Source organism: Orycteropus afer, unplaced genomic scaffold (genome assembly GCF_000298275.1).
Source record: "Orycteropus afer afer isolate SDZICR_OR568_19922 unplaced genomic scaffold, OryAfe1.0 scaffold00077, whole genome shotgun sequence".
Taxonomy (NCBI): domain Eukaryota; kingdom Metazoa; phylum Chordata; class Mammalia; order Tubulidentata; family Orycteropodidae; genus Orycteropus; species Orycteropus afer.
The window spans coordinates 4,068,551-4,085,883 of NW_006921664.1; the positions used below are offsets into that span (position 1 = coordinate 4,068,551).

The window sequence follows — 17,333 nt, forward strand, 5'->3', positions numbered from 1 at the left end:
TAAGAGATGCCTCCAGCGCCAGTCAGCTGGAAGCAAGAGGCAGAGGTGAAGCCCAAGGTCAAGGGGATTTCACCTAGCCCCTAGAGCTGGCACTTTGAACTTGGACTTCTAGCCTCCTGAACTGTAAAAGAATAAAACTCCTGTTTGTAAAGCCACCCACTTGTGCTATGTCTGTTACAGCAGCACTAGAGAAACAAAACACCCCTAATGTTACCCCAATACACAGCTCATGACAATAAGCAAATTCTGTTTAGCCAAGAAAACTTGTTTAATTATCAGAATAAAGATCAGGTCTTGGTATAAGAAAACTCTGGTGCCATAGTTGAAGTGCCACGCCCCCCCAATCTTATTTCTTTGGGCGGCAGTGCTTCTGGATTTCTTCAGCAAGCCCCAGGCAGTGCAGGATGCGCTTCTTCTCTGCAGCCAGCTGTTTCTCAGAGAACTGGCCCAAGAGTTTTTGGACAAATATATTTTGATCTTTCAGGAAAATGTTCTTATTGATGCCAACATTGGGCACATTCTCCAGGGACCCAGATTTGAAATGGAAGCTTAAATATCTGTTCCGTTTTAGGCCAGGCCCTTTCTCTTCAGTCCATGTCAGTGGGCTGCAAGGGCAGAGGATTCACACGTCAGCAATCATACAGGAATGAACACAGAGGGATGCTGGCTGGTCCCTGCCCAGCTGACAACAGGTGCCCACTTCCCTCCTGTCCCCCCTGTGGCTGGTGCTCAACCTGGTCTCATGGCATCCTGACTTCCACCAGCCTCGGAAACTTCTCATCAGTCATGGTGACTGTGTCTCTACTTTCACTATCAACCTTTATTTAATTATGCCATCAAGCAGGAGAATTCATCCAATGATTTTGCATGAACACCAGTTTGTGATTCAGAAGTTTTTACTGGGAGTCTCATGAATGTCTCTTGGGAATGGGATGAAGCAGTCTACAAACCACTTAAAAGTGCTGTTTCCATATGGATGTGCATTTTCATGAAAGAGAGTTCTTAGTTTTCATCAGAATCTCAGTGAAGTCTATGATCCCAAACACATGACAGAAAATATCAGACTCTAACTGCTGGTTAACAAAGTACCTCCCATTGCACTTAGATTTCCCCCCTAAGCTCATGTTAAGCACTCATAAACATTTGAAATCCAACTAGGGCAGATAGCACTTTTCTAAACCCTCTCTTTTCTCTGGGTTAATCTTTTCTCTCTTCATAACAGTCAAGAGCCCTGCTATCTGCTTAATGGAAAACAGAGAACACCTTCTCCAAAGAAGACTAACCTAGAGAAAAAAGTTTTATTGACTAATATAACAGAAAAGAGGATAAAATCTGTTTTAGAGTCTGAAACAAAACAGCATTAATTTAAGGACTTTTTAAATAAATAAACACAAATCTATAATTTTCCCACCTATGTACAAGTATCTTCAGTTTGACGAAATCCTTTCAAATATTTGCTGATATGTATATGGGTGTAAGTTTTACATAAATGTAAATTATAATGTACAAATGATTTCTTTTACTTCTTTTGGGGGGTTTACTTTAAAATATTTTATGATCCTATAGATATTGTTATTGTAATTATTTTTGTTTGCATATCATGTGCAATTGATTATATGATTTATTCACTTTTATTATTGCCAAATATCCAAAGCTCTTTCTAATTTTTACTTAATGCATGTATCTTGCATTCAATATCTTCATGTGCTAATATATTAGCTAAAGTAATATAATGTGTGTGTGTGTTTTTCCCCACCTCCTTCTTAGAACAAAGTCCTAGGAGTGACGTGACTTGGTGTTGGTCTCTGGATGCTTCTCTTTGCTTTTGCCTCCCTTTACTTCTTCCACAGGGATGAGCCAGGGTCAAGGACAAGGCATTTTGTTGGACAGCAATGCTAAAAAGGCATTCAACATTGAGCATGCAGAGGGGCTGCTGGCCTTCCTGCTGTGACCTGAGTACCAGCTCTGGGATTAAGGTCAGCCTGTAGTAGGCAGGTTAGACTAGTGCTAAGGAATGAACAGAAAACTGCCTTTGTCCTCTTTTTGAGCAGCTTGTCATTTCTGCCTCTAGAGTGGGTAGGCCATAATACAGCTTAAGATTTAGGTGTGGGGTTGCAGGGAAAGGGTCCAAGACCCTTACACTGTTTCTGGTGTTGCAGGAGACTCAGGTCTGCCTCCAATTTAGGTAACGAAGACCTCCCTGGGCTAGTCCAGCTTACTACTACCTACACTGGAGGAGCCATGGCATAACCCATAAGGGCAAGAAGATAGCAGGAGAGACATTTATAGAATTAATTCCTGGCTCTTTTTGTGGCCACTTCTACTGAAAATGTGAAAGGTCTGTCTGTTTCCTAATTATGGATTTATGTAAGGACATTGGTTGTTGGCACTTTCCCACCAGCTGTGTGGAGTAAAGCTGAGGGTGGAACCTGGGCCAAAGGCAGATATTCCCCACTTGGATTTGGGCTTGGGCAGCACTTGGCTGCAGACACTAGGACTAAGAACATGCGCCTGACAGCTTCACAGATGGTCCTCTGCTCGTCTGCCCTGTGACAACTGCCATTTGCAAGTATTAGTGTTCACTCCAGCAACAAATTGATCTTACCAACCTGGACACAGACTTCTTATAAAAGTAGAATAGGAGTTGTTTCTCAAAGCCTAGTGTCAGTGTCTGGCTTCAGCACGGTGAGGTAGGATTTCCTAACAGGATTCTTCTCCAAGCCCTGGAGGAAGAGTGGGCAGGCACAGTATTGGCACCACTCCTACCAGCTGGCTCCATAGGAGAGTAAATACCTGTGCCTCTTTATATATTGGGTAGCCACACTAGACTTGAGTGGAAGAAAGGAGCCTAATGCTTATTCTTCAAAAGTTTGAAAATTTCTGGTAAAATGGAAAGAACATGGGTTTGAGAGTTAGTTTTCTGGCTAACTCTGGGCTCTGGGGCTAATGATACCTACCTCAATGACATGTGAGGACTACGATAAGGTATAGACAGATCCTGGTGTGTTTCCCATGACATTCCCTTCCCACTGCTAGGGCAAAGGTGTGGCAGCTTGGGGTCTGCAGATAGGCCACCTGAATTTGAATTCTACTACCACTTATTATTATTCTATACTACCACTGTGTCCTTGGGCAAGTTTCTTAACCCTTCTGAGCCTCAGTTACCTAGGTGATAATAATTCAGAGAGCTGGTGTAAAGATTAAACAAGTATATCCTTATAAAAGGTCTAATGCTGGCACATAGCAAGCATTCAAATATCAGTTAATCTTAACACTTGCATAAGTGGCTCAGTGGCAGAATTCTCACCTTCCATGCAGGTGCACTGGGTTCAATTCCTGACCAAAGCACACTATATGAACAGCTACCACTGTTAAACAGTGGAGGCTTACACGTTTCTATGATGCTGAACAGGTTTCAGTGGAGTTTCCAGATTAAAAGAGACTAGGAAGAAAGGCCTAATGACCTACTTCTGAAAATCAGCCAGTGAAAACCTTATGGATCACAATGATCTGATCTGCAACTGATCATGAGGAACAGCGCAGGATCAAGCAATGTTTCCTTCTGTTGTGTGTGCGGCCACGTGTCAGGGGCTGAATCAATCAATGGCAGTTAACAAACAACAGCACTTGTTACCACAGAGATTTATTCTGTGATAATCACTATCTTGCTACTCCTTTTATTGGTGACCTTTCAAGATCACTCCCCTTACCCTCTAACCAATGCCCCTGCCATGTTCCGCTCCATTCCACCATGTTGTCTGAAGGTAAATATAACAGAAGGAACCACGTCCCCTGAGATTCCTGGCAGTGACTCCTAATGTGTCATGACAAACTTTGAAAGAGTGTCTACTTCTAGCTGAGAGAATCCAGCCTGCAGATTCAGATAACCTTTGGGAGTGTCAGAGGAGAGGCTGGCAAACCCCAAAGCATTCTTCCAACATACAGTCTGAAGCCAGGGCATGTCCATAGGACAGGATGGCTTTTCTCTTTCCCACGCGGTGTACACATCAGCCCAGTGAGGATCAGCCTGCTCTGAAGAAATGCGGTACAGTAAACTTTCTATTCTGGATGTCAATGAAATGATCCACGTGTATTTAATGCTAGCCCATAAATCAAAAATCCATAGTCAGGTCTGGAAACAGCAGTTAAATTAGTAAAAGTAAGGCATCCAATCCATCCATAGCAATTTCTGGGCTTGATTCAAAGAAAATAAATATTACAAATGCTACCAAAAAGCTGCTCTAACTTCATCTAAAATATTAAATGAATTCTCTTGGCTAGATTTTTTTTTTTTTTTTTTTAAATCAAGGTACAGCCACTCAGATGTTCTGGAATGTGATGGCAAAGATTAATTTTCATGTAACTTGTTCACTATGTTCTTTTGGCACTGGATGAAAAGAGGGTTGGGGTATTCTACATATTGTGACCCACCTAAGGGAGTTTCTCATGTCCTTCCATATACTGTAGAGTCTTAGGATTTGAGGGAATGTGAAAATGTCAATTAAGAGGTTTCCTAAACCTCAATTTTCCCATCAATAAAAATAAATAATAATATAAGCATACAGCTTTATCTATGTCATGGTGGTGTTGTGAGATCAAACAGGCATTTTGTGAAGTGGAAAGCACTATATGAGTTTAAGAAGTTGTTAGTGTGGTATTGGCCATTTCTTCCACTCTTATCTAATGCCCCTCCTGTGCAGCACCAAAGTCAGACTCTGCTCCCCACAAAATGGTTCCCTGGATGACTCACACCTAAACCTCATGACCAAGCACAGCATCTCCTTCTGAGAAGCCTGATCTCCCCTCTCCAGGTGCCCCGAGCTTCCTTTAGCTCTGATTACAGGGACCGCAGTGGTCTGTGGATGGTTCTGCCCACAGCTGCCATGCTAATCCTCCCACACCCAGAGAGCAGGAGCTTAGGGCCACTGCTGCAGCCCACTGTACACGTAGCACCTCCAGCCACTTCATGGCTTCCTTCACCTGCTTGGCTGCTCCCTTCCTCCCAGCCTGGAGAAACATCTCAACACGCAGATAGATCAGGTTCCATTTAGGGATTCAAATATCCCCCTCCTTTTGTATTGTTCTTGTTCTTTCAAATATCCAAAGGTCTGTTTCTTATACTACCAGGAGAACCCGCTTACCTGGAAACACACACAGAAATGCTCTAAAACCATTACTGTTCAAATATTTTACACAGCATGAATGCTTTTCAAGGAAAATTATGAGCATACTTTGGTTTAAAAAGACTTGTCATACTGTGGTAGCATGTGTGTGGCTATGATGCTGGAAGATATGACACTGGTATTTCAAATACCGGTAGGCACACCCATAGTGGACAGGTTTCAGTAGAGCTTTCAGACTAAAATAGAGTAGGAAGAAAGGACTAGCAATCTATGTCCAACATTTAGCCAATGAAAACCCTGTGGATGCCAAGAGAATACAGTCCGATAGAGTGCTGGAAAGCAACAACAGACTCAAGCCTGCTGATAATCGTGATCATGGCGCAGGACCAGGCAATACTTTTTTCTGTTATACATGGGCTTATCATGTGTAAAAGCCAACTTGATGGCAACAAACCACAATGAGAAACAGTGTCACAAGATTTTGGGAACAGTGTGATTGTGTCATGTGATGGTAAAGCTGATAAACAGAACTTTAACTTCTGGTCACATGGAGGAATGAATACTTGGATAGACGGAATAAGCAAGGAGAGCAAAATGTTAATAGTAGCATCTAGGTGGTAGGTATACAAGTATTCACTGAAAACTTCATTTAGCTTTACTCTATGTCTGAAAATTTTTCATAATAAAACATGGGAAAATGTTTTATTATGGAACAGGTCATGGAGTTAACTCAATTTCTACTACTAAATTTTATTATTAATTACTTGCATGGCTTAGGCAACCTGCTTGCATTCTGTAAGCTTCTATTTACTTACTGGCCAATGGGATTCCATTTGTTGTACCAACCTTCCAGGCTGCACAAGTGAATTATCAGAACCTGGCCTGTGTGCAGGGCAGAGTCCACCTGGGAGGTGGGTGAGGTCCCGGCCTCAGTCTCCCCTCTGGATTCCTCCTCGTGAACATTCAGTCCCTCATGGTCTCTCATGACTCACCGTTTGTTCTCAGTCTCCAAGCACACAGTCATCTTCATAAACTGGTCTTCCTTTTGTTCCTCCAAAGTGGCAGACACAAGAGAAAGTTCCCCGAAGAGGGAGACCAGCCAGGTCAGGCGAGAGATGCCACTGAACGCTGGGAAGCCAAACCGCTCCTCTTCCAAAGGACCAGCTGTGGGGAATTGCAAGCACAGTGGGAACAGGAAATAATGGTGAAGAAGCAGTGAAAAGAAGTGGCCAGGTGATCAGGAAGGTGTGACCCTGTCTTAAAGGTATATGTACAAGAAGAATAATAATACTGACAAAAACTTAGGTGGTTAATTTAACATATTTCATAAAAGCCTCTCTCCTTCTTCTTCTTTGTTAAATTCCATTTTGCTAGTAAAATTATATTAAAACATTTTAGTAGAAACAGCAGTCAATCTAGGCAAATAGGATTATAAAAATGTTTCAGAGTCCCAATATAGATACATAGGTATGTATCTGTAGGAGTCCCTGGGTGGTGCAATGATTAAGCACTGGGTTATTAACTGAAAGTTGGATAGTTTGAATGCACTTGGAAAAAAGGGTGCAATCTGCCTCTGAAAGGTCATAGCCATGAAAATTCTATGGGGTGCAGCACTATACTATACTGCATACATGAGGTTGCTGTAAGTTGGAGGTGACTCAACAGCCACTGGTTTTTGGTTTATATATGTGTGGTTAATTGCCTGATGTGGCCCTTCTAGCCATTGTCCTCCATTTTGTGATGTACTGTAAATCCTATTATCCATGCCTGTTTGGGGTGGTGTGGTAGTTAAGGTTGGGTGTCATCTTGGCTGGGCAGCTGGTAGTAGTCTTCCCTATAACGGCTGGCAATCAGCTCTGTGGTGGGATTTGCCATGAGCAACTGAGTAGCTGCTGATTGTTAAAGCCATCCACTTGGGTTATTTCTGTTGGAGCAACACAGGTGGGATATACCTTGAGTCCTGCCTTGCTGGAAGGTATAAGTGAAATCACCACGCTTAGTTTCCTTGAGGGTATACCTATGAATCTCCTGGAAAGTTTCACCCTCCTCTTGCTCCAGTTCTGTGTTTTGGCTCATCCTCATCTCACCCCTGAATTTGGGACAGCAGCCAACATCTGATCTGCTGATGGAGGTTCGTCAAACCCTGAGAACTGGGAGGATCCTCCAGACCTACTCACAAACCTGGGACTTGCCAGCCTTCCAGCCTCCACCAGCACTACATGAGATGATCCCTTGGGTGTCTGTGAGTTCTGTAAGGCATTATAGCAAAATATAGAACTCTAAGATGGGAGATTACTGAGAGGAGGAGGAGGAGTTAATGTCTGCAATGATGGAGTGGCACAGTAGTTTGGACATTTGGGACATCTTTAACTTCCACCTTATGGGGACCAGCCTTGTGCTGATCTTTCTAAGAGAAATTGTTCAAGCAATATCTATCTATACGTATGTATACTATCTATGCATATATAGAAATATGTGTATATGCATGTGCACATATGTATACATACATATATTTCCTCAGTTATTGATTTAAAGTAGCCTTGTACAGGAAGTAGAAAGGGTATTTAAGCCCCTCAAGCCTGTATTCTTATAAATACCATATAACTGTCATGTAAATGACAAAGTTATGGCATCCTGATAGCAGTGATAGCTATTTCAATGCCAAGAAAAGTAATACAGGCAGTCCCCAACTTACGACCAGTGTTGGATTACCCAATAAGGTAAGCATGGGCTTCCTTGTGCTTACTTACTAATCTGTAGTGAACAATTTCATATTTTTCACCCTATCAAAGATACTGTTTCTACGTATAGCCAGTATTGGTCTTTCTCCCAACCTCACAGCATCTACCTACAGAATCAAAACCTCTTTTTAAACTGACAATACTTGACAGGGATGGGGTACCCAGTAAGCAAAGCAGGGCTTACTTGTGTTTACTTACTTATCTGTAGTGAACAATTTCACATGGGTTTCATCATATCCGTGGTGAGAAACATGTGAAACTATTCATTACAGATTAGTTAGTAAGCACATACCTTGCTTATTGGGTAATCTACCCTTGCTTATGCATTTGAGTTACCATGAACTGCACTTATGACTTCCTTTTTTAAAAAACATGTATTGTTAGTATATCTTCCTAGGTAGAAGTTATAAGAAAATGCATGCAGGGAATTTGGGGAAAAGAATTCTGAGTTATGTGAACATGCTCCAAGCATCTGATCAGGATAATATAATCAAAGAAATCAGTGGAAAAGTCATCCGTATGGCAAGAATGCCAAACCTAGAACTTCATATTGCAATGTAAAACAGCTAACAGATCACGAAGAAGGGGAGAGTTGATGGACCAGTACTTAATGGATTTTGAAGAGTAAAGAAATAACCAAAGAAGAAATAAATGAGGAAGAGGAGGGAGAGAAGTTGTCAAAAAATTTTATAGTGAAAGGATTAGCTGGAGTGTTTATCTAAACTAAACATGAACCCAAATGTTGATCACTTTGCTAAAGCCAATAGGGAGATTCAGGAAGCACTGAGATATTACTGAGAAATACATGAAAAAAAGAAAAGAACCATACAGACAACTCTCACTAATTTTCTGACTAGAAACACCATCCTCATTCCCAGGGATAATCCAGAGGATCCAAAATCTTCCACAAGTGGAATTATTACTGCAACTGATAAAATCCAATGTCATTGTGATGCAATGACTCATTTAATATGCCTTTTCTGGCCATGGTCTTTGTAATGTTCAACAGATGACTGGTTGGAACTGTGCAAATGTGAGGTGGATGTGGCCTACCACAGAGATTAGATAGTTTGTGAATAATGTAAATAAGGTACATGCCACACTTGTAAGGGTAGGTCAATGCAAATAATGTTTATGGAACCCCAATATGGGGCTTGGTCACTTTTGCCATTCTGTTAGGTTTAAAAAGAGCCATCCCAGAGGTAGAAAACAACTCACTGCCGTTGAGTCAGATCCAACTCACAGCAAGGGGGATCTCATTTACACTAAGACAGAGGAACAACCGGGAGTGGAGTGTGTCCTTGGACATGAGATCCCTGTGCTGGACTGCCTTGGCAGAGAGAGAGAGAGAGGTGGCAGAAAGATGGCAGCAGCAGAAGCTGCAGAATCAAGAGACTGGCATGAGACAGAGAGGTGGGCGTCTTTGTCCAGGGAGCGAGAAAGCTGAAAGTCTTCAGGGAGGAGGCTTTCTGGCAGAATAGGGTGCCTCTTTGGGTGCCTATTGGCAAAGCTAAGAGTTTTGTAATACTGGTCCAAAGAGAGCAGAGGCTGAAGCCAGAGAGAAGTAGCATGCCTGCAGCATGGGTGAGAAGAAGCTGTCTTGATTGAAAAACTGTATCCTGACTTGTTGCTGACTCTTAATTGTAACCAGTTACTTCCCTAATAAACCCCTTAATTGTGAGTACTGTCTGTGAGTTGTCTGTGGCAACTGCAACAAATTGTCAAAACCAGCAGAAAAGTATAGGGTACTTTGGGAGGGATAGTTGGTGTAAGAATTGGTAAAGGGGTTTAAGGGTAGTGGCATGTATGACCTCTGCCTCATAGAAACTAGTCTTAGGCTATTGTTCTGATCCTCCTTTCCTCTTGTGAAGTTAGAGGAGGTCAGACACTGCCCCCACACCCTTTTTGCAGTCAATTCTTCTTCAATTTTTATGATTTGTGTGCTTGTTTATGTATGTATGTATTAGAATATATCTGTAAGTTTATATGTAATATTTCCAACCCTCAAAAACAAAATGAGGTATCTGGCTTATGTCAGACTCAACGATGGAATTGCTGCAACAGAACTCTGTTGTAAGTTGGGGACTACCTGTAACAGTGTTAAATGTTTTCTTAAACTTCCTAATTTCATGTAGAAAAGTACACCCAAAAGAGTATGTTTGAGAAAGGTGCTTGGTCCAGATACTGCTCCTTTCTGTCCCCAGTTCATCTTAAACAGAACCTAAATGTAAAGTTTCTTACCTGTTACATTGCTCCATGAGCCAAATATTTCTTACAAGTTTGATACTGATTTATAGAAATTCATAATTAACAACGAGTATTTTCTATAGCAAAAAGTTACAAATAAAAGCAAACAAAAACTAGGAGCCTCATATATAACATGGTTTAAAATCACTAGGACCTAAACATCAAATTCACAAATGAAGGAAGGGTCCCTCTGGTCTGGTTTCTCCACTGGTCTGGTGCTTTGGACAGAGTACTGAGCAGACCCTAGAAGTCTGAGCTGTGTAGTAAGTGAGGGAGCTCAAACCTGGCTCTTGCCACACAACTACTGTGTGAACTTGGTGAAGCAACTCACCTCTTGAAGCTTCAGTGTCTCTACCTGTGTAATAGCTAATAACTGTACAATATCTGTATAATGGGCTAATAAATACCCACATAGGTTTTTATCATCTTCACATATTTAGCACAGTTTCTAGTATAGAGTAATGGTTATTATTATCTGTTGTCATCACTCACATTATATCATTTTAAAGAATGGATTTTGAAAGGATCTGATGAGGTTCCACTTTATTTTCAGGAAACTCATGAATACATGAGTGGTTTTAGTACTCACCAGTGTCGGGCCCTATCAGGTCTCCTTTCGGTAATGAAAGCCCTCAGGAAAGGTAGCCAATATACCCAGAAGTGTAGCCAGACAAGGCTGGAGGGGTAGAAGAGTCCTTCCAAAGGTGATCTCAAGAGCAGGAGCTACCAGGACGCCTCATTTCCCACAGCTAATGGAACTGCTCAGAGAATGACCAATAGCAACTAAACAGCCAAATGTGTGGATCAAACTGTGAGGTCGCAGCCAAAATTTCTGCAATTTGCTGGCAGGGGAAAGAGGATATACATTCTGTCTGTTCCTCACAGAGAAGCATATAGACATTTTCCTCCTTAAGCACCCATCTCCCAGTCCTTTTTTTAAAAAAGAGAGTGTTCGTGCACAATTTCCTGTGGAGAAAATGTCTCCAACTTAAGATTTCATGAAGGAAAATTCTGCCCAATAGATTAGGACAGAAGCATAAATATACTTTTAATTTCTAACACACTTTTGACCCAAGGCCCTCTAAGGAATTAAGTCTCATTTCAGGGAAGAATAAAATAGGTAATTTTATTGTTCGTTGAAGCATGGGAAAATGTGAAATTGGCCCTAAGTCTGAGTCTTTAGCAGATAGGAAGCCAAACTCACGTCTGAGGCTGGGACAGAATCCGACTGGCCTACCGGCCTCTCCACTAAGGGGACCTGAAGCTTCACTAAAACTGACCTGTGAAGAGGAGAGATCCTTTCAACAAGTCTTTCCCCACCACTTCTTTTTTCAAGAATGCAAACTCCTCCATCAAGAGTTCAACATGCTCCTCATGTAGGATTTTTCCTGTCACAACAACATAAAGTAAGAAAGATAGTTATTCAGGAACACCAACACAAACCTGAACACAGCATTATCCACAACAGACAGAAGGTGGAAGCAACCCAAGTGTTTATCAGCAAACGAATGGATAAGCAAAATGTGTAACATACATACAATGGAATATTACTCAGCTATAAAGAGAAATAAGTCCTGATACATGCTGCAACACGGATGAACCTTGAAAGCCTTATGTTCCGTGAAATAAGTCAGTCACAAAAGGACAAATATTGTATGGTCTCTTACATGAAATATCTGGAATAGGAAAATGGACAGAGTCAAAAGGTTATCAGTGGTCACCAGGGGTGAGTGGGAGGGGAAAATGGAGAGTTATTGCTTCAGGGGCTCTGAGTTTCTGTTAAAGGCAATGTAAAACTTTTGGAAATAGATAATGATGATGGTAACAACGTGGTGAATGTAATTAATATCAATGAATTGTACACCTAAAAATGGTTAAAATGGCAGACTTTTTAACATATTTATTTCACTAAAAAAGACAAAAGCCAGTCATCTTGACTTATGGATAGTAGTGCATCCTGGACTTTTCCTCCTGAATAGAATAGACACACAGCATTCTGAACCACCTGGGGTTCAGGGCAAAGGCAACATCATTACACCTTTGAATACCTCAGAAGTGGTGGAGTCAGTTCTAAGCTTCCAACAGAAATGAATACCTGAGAAGCAAGAAAGGCATACACTTGTCCCTAAAGGCAAGGTGATCTCAGGGACATGTCTGAGAGCCAACCAAGTGTTAGCTTCTTTTCTGGACAGAAGGGGGCAGTACAGTACAAAAGTCTAACCCATGGATAGGAAAGGGATCTTCCCGCCCAAATGAGGATGATAAAATTAGACTCTATTTCAAAACACTGGAAGAACCTGAATTTTTTTTTTTAAATGCCCCAGGTTGTAGGGAGGATAAAGCCTCAATATTTGTAACTAAAACTTTGGATTTTAAGAAAAAGTTGTTTAAAATATTTTGCTTTTGTCATTTTTTTCATATCTAGACCAGAAGCTTCAAAAAATAGTGCAACTATTTTATGATCATGCACACTTTAAGTGCACACTTCTACATGCTGATTGGAATGGTAGTTTCATAGGCATATATTGTGTCAAAATTTAAACAATGTCAAGAACTCTGTACTTGAAAACTCTGCATTTTATCGTATGTAAGTTATAGCTCAATTGAAAAAGAAGACTAGGACTTAGGTCACTCAATGTATTAGTCAGCAGAATAACAGGTGACAGAATCTACTCAAGTTCTTCAAGGGCCTTTGTATGGATTTACTCAGAGCTGCTTTCACAGAGGAAAAGAGGTTTGTTTCTTAGATTTCTCATGCCATAGGGTTCTAGCTTTGTATCTAGTTTAACCACTGATGTAAGTGCTAGAAAGAGTTTGTACCAGTTTTTGTTTTAAATGTGTCAAAGATGGCAAGCTATCCCGTCTGACAAGGGTAAAGGAAGGGGCAGGAAAAACACAGCTCCTAATTCGGAGAAAGTGGAAGTGGCGGAAGAACAGTCACTGTCAACAGTGATTCATTTTGTGTCTAATTTTATGAAAAGGGAAATATGATTTTCTGTTCCATTTGTGATATTGAAAATGTAGAAAGTACCCTTAACCAAACATTAGCCAATATTACCCCATGATACCCAATCCTGAGACTGTTTTCTATGGCACCCCAAGTAAAAATGTTGACAGTTACGGTTCTTAGGCAATTATTTTATGATGCTGACATCTCCATCTCTATAGTCTACCTCTTATCAACTGGAGCAATACATCATCTTCTCTTCCTGTGGAGAGATTTTGGAATCCCTGGGTAGTGCAAATGGTTAACATGTTCAGTTGCTAATCTAAGGTTGGAAGTCTGTGTCTACCCACAGGGGACTTGGAAGAAAAGCTCTGCAATCTTTTGAACAATTAGCCATTGAAAACCCCATGGAGCACAATTCTACTCTGACACACACAGAGCTGTCATGAGTTAGAGTTGACCTGATGGCAATTGGTTTTACTGGAAAGCTTTTAATATATTGGAAGACAGCTATCAGATCTTCTCTTAGTCTTTTCTTCTTTACACTAAATATTTAAACTTCTCTAGGCATGCACAGTCATTATTAGACCTCTGAACCCCTGCTAATCCATGATGTAAGGTGGCAACATTAATATGGAAAATAGTACAACCAATAGATCAAGTTCTTTTGAGATGTGAGGCTCTGGGTGATCGCATATTTGATAGTTTTCTTGCAATTTTGTCAGCATGAGGAGTATAAGGAAGCTGGCTGGTCCTACTTACACTAGACAAAGTTGTGAAAGAGCAAGATGAGCTCAGGGCTGCTGAGTCACAGCTTAAGTGCCACATAAAAGACCTCAGGGTTTCCAGTTGTGCTCTGAAATAAAGCCTTATTTCTTCTAGTAACAGAACTGATATTGCTGAAAACCAAACCCAGAGTCTTATTGTAAGGGTGGCTGAATTACAACACCAATTAAATTACCAACCCAGAATGGTGTCTGAAGTTAAAGCGAGGGCATTAATTGGGAAAAAATGGGATCCAGAAACCTGGAATGGGGACACATGGGAAGATAGTCAGGAAGATCAGGATATGGAGCCTGTAAATTCTGTTGAAGCACTCCCATCTGAAGGGATTACTGTAAAACCATCATCCTCTCCACCTGAGCTTGATGGGATTAACCTGATTGTTCCTGCTGGGTCATTGCCTGAGGCAGAAGCCATGGAAGACACTCCTGAATGTTCTCAGGAACTGCCCGAACCACCTATTGTAGCTTCTAGACCTATAACTGGGAGTTCTGGTAGCATAGTGGCTAAGACACTTGCCTGCTAACCAAGACGGCTGGTGGTTCAAACCCACCAGCCACTCCTCGGAAGGAAGGTTGGGCAATCCTACTTCCGTAGTGATAATGCCTCGGAAACCCAAGGAGGGGTCGCTATGAGTTGGGCCGACTCGACGGCACATAACAACAACAACAACAGACCTATAACTAAAGTTAAGTCCAAGCAAGCTCCAAAAGGTGAAATACGAAGTGTGACTGAGGAGGTGGTACGCTACACCTGAAAAAACCTACTTGATTTTGCTAACATGTACAGACAGAAACCTGGAGAATATGTATGAGAATGGCTATTGAGGGTGTGGGATAATGGTGCAAGGAATGTAAGATTGGATCAATCTGAGTTTGATTTAGGCCCACTAAGTCCAGATTCTTCATTCAATGTTTCAGCTTGAGAGGTTAGGAAAGGATCCAATAGTTTATTTGGTTGGCTTACTGAAGCATGAATTATGCAGTGGCCTACCTTAAGTCAAGTTGAAGTACCAGACCTGCCTTGGTATAATGTAGACAAAGGTATCCAGAGGCTTAAGGAAATTGGCCTGTCAGAATGGATTTATCAGATTAGATCCCTAGAGCCAGAAATGGAGAGTCCAGAACACACGCCTTTCACCAGTACGGTGAGGAATAAATTTGTGAGGGAGCCCCAGCATCCTTGAATACTGCTGTGATTGCTATTTTATGTAAGCCGGATTTGACAGTGGGAACTGCCATAATTGAACTAAGACACTTAACTACAATGGGGCTGATTGGACCCCATGGTAGTAGGGGCCAAGTGGCAGCAGTTAATTGACAAAGGCAAGGTGGGCGTGGTTACCATAATGGACAGCAGAGTCAGAACAGTAATGAGAATAGTCTGACTCGTGTGGAATTATGGCATTGGCTACTTGCACATGGTGTTCCTAGTAATGAAATACATGGCAAACCTACTAAATATTTACTTGCTCTGTATAGACAGAAGAATTCTAGGTCACATGAACAGCAGGCTAGATTGAATCATCAGAATACAGTCATGGCCTCTCAATCAATTCCCAGACTTGAGTCAGTTTACAGACCCACAACCCCTTGAATGAAGGGGAGGCTGGGTCCCTTTGAGGAAGGACCCCACTACATTGCTAAACATTTATAATGTCAATCTTTTAACCAGCCTTCCCCAAAGGAATGTGAGGCCTTTTAGGACAGTGACTGTTCATTGGGGAAAAGGAAATAATCAGATCTTTCAGGAATTACTGGACACTGGCTCTGAACTGATACTAATTCCAGAAGACCCAAAGCATCGTTGTGGCCCACCAGTCAGAGTAGGGGCATATGGAGGTCAAGTTATTGATGGAGTCTTAGCTAAGGTGCGTCTCACAGTGGAGTGGGTTCAGTGGATCCCCAAACCCATCCTATAGTGATTTCCCCAGGTCCAGAATGCATAATTGGAATAGATATACTCAGCAATTGGCAGAATTCCCACATTGGGTCCCTGACATGTGGAGTAAGGGCTATTATGGTAGCAAAAGCCAAGTGGAAACCATTAGAACTGCCTCTACCTACAAAAATAGTAAATAAAAAGCAAGACCACATCCCTGGAGGGGTTGCAGAGATTACTGCCACCATCAAGGACTTGAAGGATGCAGGGGTGGTGATTCTTACCATATCCCCATTTAATTCACTGATTTGGCCTGTGCAAAAAACAGATGGGTCTTGGAGCATGACAGTAGATTATCGTAAACTTAATCAGGTGGTGACGCCAACTGCAGCTGCTGTTCCTGATGTGGTGTCATTGCTTGAGCAAATTAGTACATCTCCTGGTACTTGGTATGCAGCTATTGATCTGGCCAATGTCTTTTTCTTGATACCAATTTCAAAGGAACATCAGAAGCAGTTTGCCTTCAGCTGGCAAGGTCAACAGTATACTTTTACAGTGCTTCCTCAGAAGTATATCAACTCCCTGGCACTATGTCATAATTTAGTCCATAGGGATCTTGATTGCCTTTCCTTTCCACAAGACATCTCACTGCTTCATTAAATTGATGACATTATGCTGATTGGAACTAGTAAGGAAGACGTATCGATGACTTTAGACTTTTGGTGAGACATATGCGTGCTACAGGTTGGGAAATTAACCCAGTAAAAATTCAGGCACCTTTTACTTCAGTGAAATTTCTAGGGGTCCAGTGGTGTGGGGCATGTTGAGATAGTCCTAGTAAAGTGAAGGATAAGTTTTTGTATCTGGCTTCCCCCACAACTAAAAAGGAGGCACAACATCTGGTGGGTCTCTTTGGATTTTGGAGGCAACATATCCCTCATTTGGGTGCGTTGCTTCAGCCTATTTATAAAGTGACTCAGAAAGCTGCTAGTTTTCAGTGGGGCTCAGAACAACAGAAGGCTCTGCAACAGGTTCAGGCTGCCACGCAGGCTGCTCTGCCACTTGGGTCATATGATCTGGCTGATCCAATGGTGCTTGAAGTGTCTGTAGTAGATAGTGATGCTGTTTGCAGTCTTTGGCACGTCCCTATTGGTAAATCGCAACATAGACCCTTGGGATTTTGGAGCAAAGCCCTGATATCCTCTGAAGATAGCTACTCTACTTTTGAGAAACAGCTTTAGCTTGTTATTGGGCTTTAGTAGAGACTGAACACCTAACCATGGGCCACCAAGTGACCATGAGGCCTGAGCTGCCCATCATGAACTGGCTGTTGTCTGACCCACAGAGTCATAAATTTGGACATGCATAGCAGCACTCCATCATTAAATGGAAGTGGTATATCAGAGATCGGGCTTGAGCAGGACCTGAAGGCACAAGTAATTTGCATGAGGAAGTTGCCCAAATGCCTGTTGTCTCCACTCCAGTCACATTACTTTCCCTCTCCCACTCTGCACCTATGGCCTCATGGGGAGTTCCTTATGATCAGTTGACTGAGGAAGAGAAAACTCATGCCTGGTTTATAGATGGTTCTGTGTGATATGCAGGCACCAC

General features: G+C 41.8%; 1 protein-coding gene across 1 annotated transcript in view; it reads right to left on the minus strand.

Moving 5' to 3' along the window:
• Positions 1–346: 346 nt before the first annotated feature.
• BLVRA (biliverdin reductase A) overlaps positions 347–17,333 on the minus strand; it is a 96,018-nt gene continuing 79,031 nt past the window's right edge. The window contains exons 8-10 of the mRNA XM_007941248.2: positions 11,392–11,499; positions 6,116–6,287; positions 347–605 (exon numbers count right to left, since the gene is read on the minus strand). Coding sequence (XP_007939439.1) covers positions 347–605; positions 6,116–6,287; positions 11,392–11,499 — 539 coding nt within the window. The remainder of the gene's footprint in view (positions 606–6,115; positions 6,288–11,391; positions 11,500–17,333) is intronic.